General features: G+C 36.1%; 1 protein-coding gene and 1 non-coding gene across 2 annotated transcripts in view; both read left to right on the plus strand.

Moving 5' to 3' along the window:
• LMBRD1 (LMBR1 domain containing 1) overlaps positions 1 to 13,515 on the plus strand; it is a 72,074-nt gene extending 58,559 nt beyond the window's left edge. Inside the window, exons 14-16 of the mRNA XM_039346722.1 lie at positions 924 to 1,002; positions 11,771 to 11,862; positions 12,390 to 13,515. Coding sequence (XP_039202656.1) covers positions 924 to 1,002; positions 11,771 to 11,862; positions 12,390 to 12,509 — 291 coding nt within the window. The 3' untranslated portion in view covers positions 12,510 to 13,515. The remainder of the gene's footprint in view (positions 1 to 923; positions 1,003 to 11,770; positions 11,863 to 12,389) is intronic.
• On the plus strand, positions 10,528 to 10,659 carry LOC120309457. The gene has a single exon (XR_005557084.1).
• Positions 13,516 to 14,312: the final 797 nt, after the last annotated feature.

Consider the following 14,312-nt stretch of genomic DNA (forward strand, 5'->3'; position numbering starts at 1 on the left):
ATAAAAGAACCAAGGTTGCCTACCCCTGGAGTAGGGAATAGGCCTTTGTGGTAGTGACCCTCCCTTTTGGATCGTAGTTGCCCCATAGATGTTCCCATTCTCTTGGTGTACAGCAAGGGCTCCAAAACAATTTTATTGCAGTGGCCCCAGGGTCCAATTGCACGTATGTTTTAATGTGTTCCCAATAGGTTTCATACAGGACTTGTACTTCTTTCTACAGTGTATAAGTGATATATTTATTTTTTGCCCAGGCCTAGCCTTAATGAATTCTTTACTTTTATTCTTGAAGGAGGGTGTCACACAAATTTATTTTATACTTTTATGTTTTCGGAGGGCCACCGTATTACAAAGCTTGTAAATCTGTTACTACTGTATATCATACTATTCAAAGTAGACTTTGTTTCCTAAGCACTTTCAATCATTCCTTGATGACCCGGTCATCACAATTGAGCCCAAATTTTTTGTTGCTAAGTGAAACATTTGTTAACTGAATCTTGCCCCATGTTGTGACTTTTCTTGCCACAGTTGTTAAGGGAATCACTGCAGTTGGTAAGTTAATAACACGGTTGTTAAGTGAATCTGGCTTCCCCATTGACTTTGCTTGTCAGAAGGTCGCAGAAGCTAATCACATGACCCCTGGGCACTGCAACCATCATAAATATGAATCAGTTGCCAAGCATCTGAATTTTGATCATGGGGATGTTGCAATGGTTATAAGTGTGGAAAATGGTCATAAGTCACTGTTTTCAGTGCTGTTGTAACTTTAAATGGTCACTAATGAATTGTTGTAAGTTGAGGACTACCTGTATCTCTTTTTAAAGAGAAAAGACTCACGATGCTTGTTGCACCAAATAAAATTCATGATGTGTCAATGGCATTAGTTATCTATGAAATAACCCTCAATTAATGTCTTCTTTGTGCAGAATAATAAGACATTTGAAGGACACTTGAACAATGAAACAATATACATATCCAAAGGTTGTGATGCAGATGCACCTGAAGGTGAGATAACTCCATACCAAGTTCTAATATATAGTGCAAGATACTTGAATTGGTAATTAGTATATTTGAATGTATTGATTTTTCATGGAAGACATTAAGCTACTCACCAATCACTATCAGAACTTGCCTTGCAGCTGACATTAATTTGATTCTTAATCCCCAACTATGGTTGCAATCCTGATGATACACCTCCTATCTCATGAATTTCTAAGAAATAAAAATATTGTCAAATCTGTCAATGAATTGTCTTTTTATTTCCACAGTCTGTTCTGATGTTATATGAAGGCCTTTGACCCTGAGTCATCAGATTCCTTTAAATGTTGCATATCAAATATATGAAATTAGAAACTTGTTGATGCTTGGACATAATGGCTTCTCTAAGAAAGTAGCCATTCCTAAATAGAGTTCCCTCAACAAAATTCCCCATCCATATAGATTTTGCTATTATTTTCAAAAGAATATGCTTTTAATATTGTTTTTATATTTCTGTTGCCCATTTTGCAAAGACAGGTTTGTTTTTTTTCCCTACTCTTGGACAGTTTTTAAACAAGCTTAACATTCAGAAGGATGTTCCTTCATAAACAGCTGTTTTCATATTATCTTCCTCTCAAGTAGTCCAGATGCTTGAGTACTCTCCACTTCATTCATTAGGGAGGTAGTCTATTTAAAGGAAGATCATGAGTGAATGAGAAAGTATTTACTACTTCCTCTCTACTGGTGTATGTTTGTTTGCTTGTTTGTTTCTGCAGAGAATGGCTGCTAATTCCTTGTGTATAATTTCCAGAAGACTGTTGGAAAAAATGTGTCAGTATTTTTTTTTTTTTTTGCCTTATAAAACTGTGATTGTAGTCTTAAGGATGCTTATTTTCTTTCAGTAGAATTACTTCTAAGTAATGTGTCAATGACTAAACTAACTTGTATTTTGGAGTAAAGATGAGCATTTGGCCACTAACTAGATAATTTATTACTTTCCCCACCAGCTTTTGGGAAGAAAAAAAAGGGCTGAGATGAAGGACTCTTTAATAAAGAAACTGACACACTAATTCATTTGTAATAAATTGTTGTGGCTGTAACTCCTTGTTCAGCGAGAATGTTCTCTTAAATATGTTCATTGTTCTATAGTGCAGTACATTTTAGCAGTCCAATTTACTTTCTAATTTACATCCTACTTCCAGGCCTTATGGTTTATATACCAGTATATATTGATTATGAGATTATACTGACAGAAGAGTATTAGAAATAAGAGCGTTGCTGATGTGATTGCACATGAATCCCGGTTTCATTGGCAATATTAAAAAGAGGTTGTTATGGCAACCACATTTCTAAAAATATTGCCTCGAATAGAAGAGTAACCTGGCTGAATTAGACTTAAGCATATCTATCCCAGGATCCTGTTTCCCACAGTGCTTAACTTGATGCTTGCAGAAATAACTATCTTCTCTATTCTTCAGCAAATGTTATTTTAGAGCATTACGCCATCAATACATGGAGGTGTTGTTCAGTGATTACAGCTGCTCTTCATTTATCCATCATTTATTTGTATAATGTTTCTCTGAAGAAACTTTGGTTGTGAGCCATCACCGTATCTTGTGGTAATTAAAACGATGTAATTCATTATGTAGGAGAAAAAGGTTTTATTCTGAAGGTCCATCATGGAGTGACCTCACTTTCTTATTTTTAAAATTAATTCCCTGTCTTGTACCACGTATAGAAATGTGCAAAATACCCTTTTTATTGTGATGATAAATTTAAAATAATCTGCAAAAAATAAAATGGTTTTAAACTGGAAAGTTAGCAAGTTGTAAAACAAACTTCTAGTCCTCAGGGCTACATTTATCTTCAGAAATTAGTCTGGGTCTTTCCTCCAGAGGAATTGTTAATAAGTAGAAAAGGGGAGGGGTGTCAGTTCAGATAAAAAAGACATGGTAAATATGATAGTAAAATGTTGTTTGTTATAGTTAGTTGCGAAGTCATTTCTGACCCATTACAACCCCATGGACAACATTCCTCCAGGCCTTCCTGTCTTCTACCATCTTCTGGAGTCCATTTAAGCTCACGCCTACTGCTTCAGTGTCTCCATCCAGCCACCTCATTCTCTGTCGTCCCCTTCTTCTATTGCCCTCAATCTTTCCCAGCATCAGGCTCTTCTCCAGTGAGTCCTTCCTTCTCATTAGGTGGCCAAAATACTTGAGTTTCAATTTCAGGATCTGGCCTTCTGAAGAGCAGCTGGGGTTGATGTCTTCTAGGGCTGACGGGTTTGAACGCCTTGCAGTCCAAGGGACTCACAGGAGTCTTCTCCAGCACTATAGTTCAAAGGTCTCAATTCTTTGGCGCTCAGCCTTTCTTATGGTCCAACTTTCACTGCCATGCATTTACAATTATCAAGGATTGACAAGAAAAGGAATCTCAAGGTTGTGGGTATATATTATAATGAAAATGTCGGGGGCGTCAAGAGTGTGGTAGTTTTTAAATCAATAAAGTAAACATCAGCAGATGTAAAACAGGGGACTTTTATAAAAATAGTAAGGAACAAATTCAAAAATAAAACTATCAATTCTATAATAACTTTTATTCAGATGTATAAGGCCATATTTAAATATTAATATAAGGCTATCCTTAGTTGTCACTTTATACAGTTATTTTCTAAAATTAGAAAGTGGCATTATTTGCACATTTATAACAATAATTTTGAACTTACCACAGAAATAGTCATTTTCAATTCTGAGAAAAACTGCTAATAATAATTCAGAAAAAAATCACTATGTTCATAAGACACAAGATTTCTAGTGGAATTTATAGATGGAAGCAATTCTGCCCTGGTATAATTTTAGACTCACTTCAGGTGGCCCGCAATGTAAAAGCACATGCCTAATTTGTAGGATAATGAGTGAAATTAAAAACACTTTCCCCCTATATCTAAAGCAAGCTCTCCTTTAGATATTTATATCCATTAGCATGCACTATTTACCTCTTTTCAATAGAAAAAAATGCAGTAACTAGTCTTGTGGCTTCATTTACCTGTTAAATTTTGAAAAAGCCGCAAACGTAATGTTTGAAATGTAGGTCAATCCCATGGAGTTCTTCTATTTTCAGCATGGCTTAGCTTTAATTGTGTCCTTTAAGGGCACATAATATTTCTTTAATTATACGTTATCTTAGATTTTCAGGGAGAAGAGAATTGTTAGAAAGTGTACGTGAGCTGAGACAATGTTCCCATTCATTGTAGTTTTCATAATGAAGGACGGATCAAGAAGAAATGGATAGTTGTGAAAAGAACTGTCCTTGGGAACCAATAGGGAAAATCTATCTTATCCACCAATATCAACCCAAAGTTTACCAAGCCAGTGTCACTCAGTAGATTTAATAGGCAGTTTTTATGTATATTACTAGACATTTTGAATGGATCATAGCCTGGTCTCATTGCTGAACATGCATACATCATTTTTATCCAATAGAAGGTGGCAGTTATTTCCTCAAATAATTATCTGGGATTTCACTTTTAATTTCACTGGTAAGAATCAAAGCTATTGAAGACAAAGGAAACTGGGTGCAAAACGTGGATTCCTTTAAATATTAATGCTGCTTGGGCAAATTGATTATCAGATGAATTTAATATTTTCACCCTAAACAGGATTTCTTTCTTCTCCTTCCTTCCATGCCCAGGTACTTTTCCCCTCCTCTCAGCTCTATCCAAATTTGTTCTTTCCCTTCCTGTCTTGTGAAGACCAAATGGATCCAAAAAATCGGCTATAATTTGTTTTGTCAGATTACTGTAGAGAGCCATCTGTAGGTCTGTTCATTTTCTTTAATTCAGATAAGCAGCTGGAGGGGGTTGCGTATGGCATGGAATATGCTACTTTGATTTTCTTGTGTGTTATTTCTTGTCACATAGAGTGAAGTAGTTGGCTCAGAATAATAAAGCTCCTTCGATGCAGAATTAGATCTCAATTTACATTTTGGGCTTTTTCCTGCACATGTTTGATTTATTTAGATGCCACCCTTTTCATCTTTGAAAGAGGCCTCCAAGATAGTTTACAAGCTTAAAATGTAGAGTAATGATGGGAAGAGTGAGAACCCATTTAAGTTATCTTGTAGAGGGATAGTCTATATCAGTGTTTCTCAACCTTGACAATTTTAAGATATGTGGACTTCAACTCCCAGAATTCCACAGCCAGCATTGCTGGCTGTAGAATTCTGGGAGTTGAAGTCCACATGCCTTAAAATTGTCAAGGTTGAGAAACACTGGTCTATATAAATCTGCTCAGTTACTTCAGCTAGCAGCATAATCTCCTTAATGGTGCTGCACTGCTGTTTCCACAACACATTGCCTAAGGAGAGGTGTGTGATTCCCATTCTCCAGATATTAAGAAATGTATTTCTACATCTCTTTTTTCAAGCTCTAAATTGTTTAGTGTTTTAATAGTTAACCCAATATGTTGACTTTACAGTCAAATTTTTAAAAATATATTATCTATTGCAGGGGTCCTCAACCTTGGCAACTTTAAGACTTGTGGACTTCAACTCCCAGGATTCCTCAGCCAGCAAAGCTGGCTGAAGAATTCTGGGAGTTGAAGTCCACAAACCTTAAAGTTGCCAAGGTTGAGGGCCCCACTGTACTGTATATAATATATCTTGAATGCTTATATAACCAGAAAGGCAAGTCCTGCATTTAATAATAAGAACAGCAAAAACAACTCCATTTATAAGAAAAAAAAGTAAAGCAAACTAAAGGGTTTTTGAAATAGAATATGTTTTAAGAGGTCATCTAAATTATTGGAAAAGAGAGGATTTTATGTGGTGTAAATTAATAGTATAAACTAGTTCAATATTTAATCTCAGGCATGTCTGGACAATTCTACAGCAAATATTGTTAATTTTTGTTTTTATGTATATGCTGTGAGATTTTTAATAAAGAGGAAATTTACTAAAGGTATTTCCATGTTTGATATGAGGTCAGTTGGATACAATCACTGACCTTGGAAAATAGAGAATGAGGTCTTATAGATGGATTAAATGGAAGCTAATGCCCTTGGTGAGTGAAATATATATACAATAGTACATTGGTACTCATCCTTAATTGGTTCCTGGGGGCACAATGAGTACCAAAAACAATGAGTAGCAAAGAAATTTTTCCCATAAGAAATAATGTAGTGAGTCTGAAGGCAGTCAGCACTGACCAGTTGTAGCTTGTGCGTTGAATATCAAACAAACAATGAATACCAGGACAAAATTTTCACGTCAAAAGGTGTTGAGTACCAAAGTCAATGAGTTTCAAAGCAATTGAGTACCAAGGTACCACTGTATTTTCTTGTAAATACAGTATTTACAACACTGAATAACTTTATTTTTAATTAAGTATTTGGCCTCTGTAACATCTTCAGGGAAAAGATTTGGTTAAAAATTTCAGGATACCCATTTTGTCTTTTAAAATGTCCTTGGATCACCCAAAGGCATTCTATAATTATTACAGGTAATTATTATTTAATGTCCATTGGTTCAGCAATTGTTGACTGTTCAAACTTAAGATGGCACTGAACAAGGGGTGCCTATGTCACGTTCTTGTAATTGTAGCTGTCACAGGGTTCCTGAGTCATAGGATTGTGATTCAGACAACTGGTTCACAATTATAACATTGCAGTGTCCCACAGTTATATGATCGCCATTTTCGATCTTCGCTCCCTCCAACAAGCAAAGTCAGTCAAGCTGACAAAGGATCACAATTGGTGATCACATGAAAGCAGGATACTGGAACTGGGCAGGATTTGCTTTATAGCAGCTACTGGGGCTGCCGGAATGGCTGTTGTAGCTTAGTGCAATCACATGATGTTGCCCCTTACAACCTGGCTGCTTAGTAATGGCATTCCCCGTTCAAATTACCATTGGTAACTGAGGACTACCTATACTATATTAATTAGTTCTAACCAGTATTAACTATATTGGTTAGAACAGTTAACCAATGGAACAACCTGCCTCCAGAAGCGTTGAATGCTCCAACACTGGAAGTTTTTAAGAAGAGACTGGACAGCCATTTGTCTGAAATGGTGTAGTGTTTCCTGCCTGAGCAGGGTGTTGGGCTCGATGACCTCCAAGGTCCCTTCCAACATCATCATCATCATCATCATCATCATCATCATTATTATTATTATTATTATTATTATTATTAACTTAAAGTTATTTGGTACGTAGAAATTCAGATAATACGTTGTGAAATATAAAAATACATTGATATCTTCATATATTCCATGTTAGTTGGTCTGAGGTTATTAAAGGAAAAAAATCACCTTTAGCTATTAATTGTGTGTTTCAAGATTAACATGGTACATGGTATTTCTGCAGCACATTTCCAGCTTGCCTCATCACTGAAGTAAGGGAATCAAAAACATATTTTGATGCAATATTTTCATGGCTTTGGATCAATGTAAGAACTTCCTGTCTTTAAGAATAGTCTTACAAATATCAGCATCTAGTCATCCTTGTTTGGGCTTAAACATAATCCAAACTAGCTAGAAACTAACTTGGAGGAGATTCAACCTTTTTTACAAATGATTCTTGAAAGATGTTTGGTATGGCACCTTTAGTACTGAAAACTGATTTTAAGATGTTTCTAAAAACAAGGTACTTAGCAGCATTCATTTGTGATTCTTTGTAATTTTATCCTATGATTTAAAATAAAATAGCACATAAATAATTAGCCTCTTGAATTTGTTCTTTAACTTTAGATTCATTGAGATTATTTTTAGACAAACCTTGCTTGATAAACTATTAATGGCTCTCCAGTTTTTTCTTTGGATCTTGCTGAATTTGCTAGTCAAATTCAGGATAGGTTTTTGCTTTCCCTAAATCCATCTTCTCTGGAAAAACATCTGCACTTTACTTACTCATCTGAGATATTCTCTTGAGAGAATAGAATAGACATTTTTTGCCCTGTCTATGTTGTATATTATCTGTAGCAGGTGTTAAAGCTAAATGTTACTTTAAATACGCCTATCTTGGTATGAATAAGGAACAGAAGACCTTAGATTATTTTTGTCAAGCTTTACAGGACACTCCCATTGCATCAGTAGTGTGGGTGCGCTATATCCCCATGACAACAGTTTCTTGCTCCTCTTTTGGCTCTTCGTTGTTTTAGTGAAGGTGAAAGATAATCAAGCTGAATTTCTTCTTGGCTAATTGGTAGGAAAAGAAAAAGAACTGAAGTGGTATTGTACTATGACAGATTTCTTTCTGAAACATGTAGGTTTCTGGTCAACGTAAGTGTTTAATGTTGTCAGCAACTTAATTTGCAAAGTACTTGGTCGTGGGAGTGGACACTGTAGATGTTTGTTTTATGGAGGTGGCTTTCAGGGTCTGTCAGACACACACAAAAAAGTAAAACAGGCTGGAGAGAAGCCATTATCAAAGTATAGAAGAGCCATAGAAGAATGGGTCCAGAAGAGAGCAGCAGAGATTAAGGACCTGAGAGTAAACATTTGTGAAGTGTTGTTGACTATGTTTAGCCTGTGGGGACACATAATAGCTTGTCTTCAAATATCTGAAGTGCTGTTGTGTGCAGAAGTGTTCAGAATTGTTGCAAAAGACAGGGTAAGAAACAATGGCTTTAAATTACAAGGCAGGAGATGTCGAAAATCAGGAAATATTCTTAAAGTAACTTTTCAACAAAGGAACAAACTGCTTTAGGAGTGGTGGTCTGTCCTTCGCTGGAAGTGTTTAAACAGAATTTGAAAACCATCTGGTGGAGATGCCATGATGGAGATTCTTGCACTGGACAAGGTGTTGGACTTGACGACCCCAGAGGAACATCCCACTCTTGCCTTCTTTGATTCTGTGAATTGCCATAAGATGCACAAGAGGGAATGATCACAGGCTAAATTAAAGGAAGTTTCTCTTTTGTCTTCTGTTGGGTTTTTAAAGTAGTTTATTTTTCTTTCCTGAATGGTACTTGAAAACGTAATTAAAAATTTCTGTGTAATCCATAGAAATCATAGAGAATGCATATTCCAATTCTCAACACTCTGTTAGTGATCTTAGTTCAGTCATTCTAATTTGGATTTCTGGGTTATGGTTCTCATTTAACAGAGCATATTGAAGGTTCAGAAGGGCTGTGCTTTCTTAGTATTGTTGTGTGCACTCATAACAACATCAATCAACTCAAAGCAACTTGCTGTTGATTTGCTTTGTTGATACTAAGGCAAACATTTTTTCTTTTTCCCAGATAGAGGATGTATTTTAAAGCATTAAAAAATCAGGTAGAATTTGCTTGAAACAAAAGGGTACTAAATAAAATAATCCTTATTTGTAACCAGCAACTCAATTGTTAAGTGAAGCAATTGCTAAAATGAAACTATGATTGTGCTTATAATTTAGCTTTCCTTTGCTTTACAAGTAGTTATTATCTTACAACTATTCTTTAGTGGTTGTGACCATTTAGTGACCATTTGAAGTTACAACAGCACTGGAAAAAGTGACCTACAACTAGTCCTTGTATTTATAACAATCACAGCATCCCCACCATCACATAATCAAAACTGAGGCACTTGACAACTACCATGTATTTACAACATTTGCCATTTCCTGTGGTCATGTGACCACCATTTACAACCTTCCCAGCCAGCTTCTGATAAGCATTGGGAATGGGGGAAGTTGAATTTACTTAATTCTGGTCCCAGTTTTGACTGTAAGTTGAGACCTACCTGTATAGACCTGTGAAGTTTGTTACTGTGTCGTAACTGCACACACTCGCTAAACAAAGCAGTTGCTAAATGAGGACTGGCTGTGCCTGGACTGACCAGCAAGATGCTATGGAAAAAGCCGAGGCTGCAGCAACTCATTTGTTTTGAGTGGAAATTAATTCAGTGAAGGTAGTATTAAGGTATAATAGGAAAAGATTGTTAACATAATCAGGGGTTTAGACTAGTTGATCTCTTAAGATACGTTCCAACTCTGTGATTTTATGAAAATAGATTGTAGATGATGCAGGTGGCTGAATCTAGTGCTAATTCTGGAGATCAGGGCTGGCTTACAGAAGTGAAAGCAAATGAGTGATTTGAGGTGGTATGTCTTTTGGAAAGATATGGTGCAGAGGTTCTGAGATAACATCTGCCAGCTCTCCTTCAGAACTCTGGGATGTAATCTGTCGGGTCACGGTGATTTATATTTGTCAAGGTCAGATAGGTGTTCTCTCGTATATGTGCCATTGTGATAGATTCTGCATATCCCTTCCTGCCACACTGGTAAGCACCAGGACCTGGATAGCTCCTAAAGCTAATGCACTGCATATGGTAATTTAAAGTTCAGTAGTCTGTAAGTTCAGTTCCCGGAAGAGAAAAGATCTGGCTCTGGGGTTTCAACAAGTTCCAATATTGGAAAAGAGCAGTTCATGCCATGTATAAGAAGTTCTGATATTTAAATGATAAAATGGCAATCTTAACTATTAAACTTGTACTGTAGATCTGTGCGTTGGAGAACAAATGTGTATTTATGTACTTATTTCTCACTTAGCATTTATAAACTACATTCTAAATTCATCTGGAGGACTAAGAAAGTAGGGTCAGTGAAGTAAGTTGATTCTACTGATACTATCCTCCTAAATGAAATGGCAGAAGAACAAGGCCTTGCTTGTAGGATGTGGCTAAGCCTTACTGCAGTTTGCCAACAATGTCCATTTTTTTCCTTAACATGCACTCACATACCCATTCTTCTGAGAATAAAGAGTAGGCTTCTATAGCATATACTGATTCCAGATATTTAAATTGCAAGACATGCTGTTTTGAAAAAAAAAAGTGTAATGTAGATTTTGACAAACTGTCTTGCGAAGCAGCGGTATACTAATTAACCCTATTGAAAGTGCCAAATTGTCAGAATATAAAACGGTATTAATAAATTTGTCATGGATCTTTGGCATATGAGAGTGTGTGAAGCATACAGAATCCTGGAATATCATGGACATAGATGTTAAAAAACATTCAGGCTAAAATACAATCCCTGCCTGACACTATTATGGGTAAGTGTATTCTTAGAGGACCATTTACACCCATGCAGACTTTCAAATGGGTGTTTGAGTAAAGAGTCTGGGTTCCCATATTTAAGTTAGGCAGTTTCTTCCCCGGAATATTTTTGTTTATAGAATCAAAAGCCACACTGATATCTATAAGGTTGTTAAAAGTTTTCTTGCCATTAGTTAGTTGTTCTGTTATGTCAAATAAAACAATTATCTATTGTGATGTGCTCTAGTCTGAATCCAGCTTGCTCCTCCACTTTTTTTCCTATTTCTCTGTCTTCTATTTTACTCAAAGGATGTTTTGTATACATTTTAGACTGAATTTCAGTAAAGCTTCTCAGTCTATAATTTTTTGGACCGCCCTTGCCTCCCTTTTTATATATGAGGGTTATGATGGCGACTTCTCATCTGACTGGGATGCAATTTATATGGGACAATAGCTCTGCTAATAATGGGACCCACCAATCAATGTATGTCTTGAAAAGATTAGGCAGTAAAAAAAAATCTTTTCTAGGTGCCTTATTAGATTTCAAAGATTGAATAGTAAATTTGATTTCTGAAACTGACAAATTGTGTTTATGAATCCTTTCTCATCCGTTCAGATTGAAAAATGAATGATATTTGGTAAGTGTGTGTGGGTATATATATATTGGCAGTAATTTCAGTTGTAAAGAGAATCCATGTATACTTGGAAGAATCATGACCTTTTAAAATCCGTTTCCTAACATTTAAGAGCAATTCTTAGCTGCTTCTTTTTTTATCCCCCTCCAGATCAATGCACTGTTACTCGGACATATCTGTTTCTGCACAAATTTTGGTTCTTCAGTGCTGCATATTACTTTGGCAATTGGGCTTTTATTGGAGTAAGTAATCTTATTTGAAGACGATTATAAATACAATCTAATGTTCTAGGACCGTGGTGGTGAACCTATGGCACGCGTGCCACAGATGGCACGCAGAGTCCTCTCTGCGGGCATGTTGCCCCAGTCCTAGGCCTTCACCTGGGTTTTATAAAATCTTTTCGCTTTAGGCCTCCACTGCCATCTACAAAAAAAAAAAAGGTTCAATCAATCAATTAATTTCAACTTCTCGCGGGAAAAAAAAGATCTCGCAAAGTTGGAATTGATTGATTGAATTTTTTAGTCCCACCCAGTCTGCCTTTACCACCGCAGCCATGCCCACCCAATGGGCCACACCCACCCGGCACCCAATGATACATAAGTGGGTTTTGGGTTGCACTTTGGGCACTCGGTCTCTAAAAGGTTTGCCATCACTGTTCTAGGATAACTATACCTACAGTTTTGTGCATCATGGCAATATTGCCTCACCTAAATCTGTTGCATCCTTCATCTGACCTCCAGTAATACAGTGTGTTGATGTAAATTCACAGGTTTTCTTGATTGGATTAATTGTGTCATGCTGCAAAGGAAAAAAATCAGTCATTGAAGGTGAAATGGACGAAGATGATTCAGATATAAGTGATGATGAGCCATCGCTCTATTACGGCTGACAGCCTGCAGTCCTGAAGGTTAAAGCTTGCAATGTAAAACTGTGAAAATGCCATTATTCTCGGAAAAGTTCACCTTTGCCAATATTGAAGAGAGAAATAATATAAACCAGGATTTGGAATTTCTGAAGATCTGACTGGTTTACAGTTAAATTCATTTGTACATAGACACAAGAGCTAATTTTATGAAGGAAAAATTAAAGAGAACTATTTTTTGGAGTATATGCTATGGAGCTGTGATGTCATTTAAATGGCATTTAACTTTGTTTTTGTTAGTCTTGAATTTTAAGTTTATTAATGATTTTTGTTTCTTTAGATTATTGACAAATCATAAACAAACTGATAAATGTGTCATAGGTCTCATGGAAATCTAAAGTTACAAATACTTGTTAATATGGAACTAATACCTGAAACATACCTGTTGGTGTATGAAGTGTTACTTAAAGACAATAGAACTAAGTACAGGTCTGGTCATTAGAGCAAATCCCTCCCACATCAAATGTGAATGCAGTATGACTGGAAGGCAGATGGTGTGTAACTATTACATTCATAAAATAGTGGAAGAAATATGTATTCCATTTCCAAGTTTTGTTTATTCAGTTTAGTATCTGCCCACATATACTATTCTCAACCCAGTTGGATAGAGAACAATAGGTCCGGCCAGATCAACAATACAAAATATGTCCTGAGACTTCTAATTCAAAATAACAGTGAAAGAAAGAAACTTTTTCCATTTTTCATATAATTTGTGAGCTTTAATTTCTTCATGGTTTAAACTAAACCCTGTATGTACATTTTTAAAAGACATTAAATATTAATCACTTGCTTGGTTATGGTTTGCTATTTACTGTCTTGGCATAATAATACAAATATGCTGAACCAGGTTTTCAATAGTGAAACAACTATTCAGTATAATTTTGCTTAATTATAATTGATGAAAGGCACAAATGCTTAAAAATCATGCCATTTTGTTTCTTATTTTGTAAAATAAATTAATCAGGATCCTAAATACCTACTGTTCTGAAGTATTCAAAATCTATTATTTAATCTTAGTCTTTATTGTTCTTAGATTTACCATTCCTAAATAATTACAGATAAAGAAAACAAACTTCAATGTGTTTTCTGTGTTTTCCAGACTGCAGCAATTTCATATATCTGCTCCCTCAAAATATTATGGAATAATATTTTAGATTTACCATTACTTTTTATGTTTAAGCCAGCTTTTCTTGCAGGATTTCCCATGTCAGAAATCATAAGAGGAATGATGTGGTCAAAAGAGAGTCAAAAAAAGGCTTTGTTTAACATGCTTATTGGAAAAAGCAAGGGGAAGAAAGAGAAGGAGAATCCTTTTGCTTCAGTGTGATCTCTTTCTTAAGGAGTTTTTCCCAGGGATATGCCCAACAGGGAACATAAACGGTGTTTTTGTTTTCAAGTTTGGAACATAAGAGCCCCCTTCAAAACTTTTCATTGGATCACTGTAAATCGGGAATAGCAAGAAGGACAAAATGTCTAATATTCAGACTTCACAATTTAACAAACCTGTGATTTAACAAACACACAATGTACATAAAGAGACACACATACACCAAAGCTCAGCAAAACAGCCCAGACTATGAGCATAATGTTAGTAATGGCTTGCATTTCCAGCTGACAAGCTCAGCGGTTAAAGATATTAAGCTTGTCAGCTGGAAAGCTGGCAGCCGGGGTTCAAGACCCAAGGGCTGCGCAAGAGGGAGAGCTCCCGTTCCTTCCCCAGTTCCTGCCTACCTAGCAGTTTGAAAGCATGGAGATGCGAGTAGATCAGCC

This window comes from Crotalus tigris, unplaced genomic scaffold (assembly GCF_016545835.1).
Source record: "Crotalus tigris isolate CLP2741 ecotype Arizona unplaced genomic scaffold, ASM1654583v1 scf7180000018016.4438896, whole genome shotgun sequence".
Classification (NCBI taxonomy): Eukaryota; Metazoa; Chordata; class Lepidosauria; order Squamata; family Viperidae; genus Crotalus; species Crotalus tigris.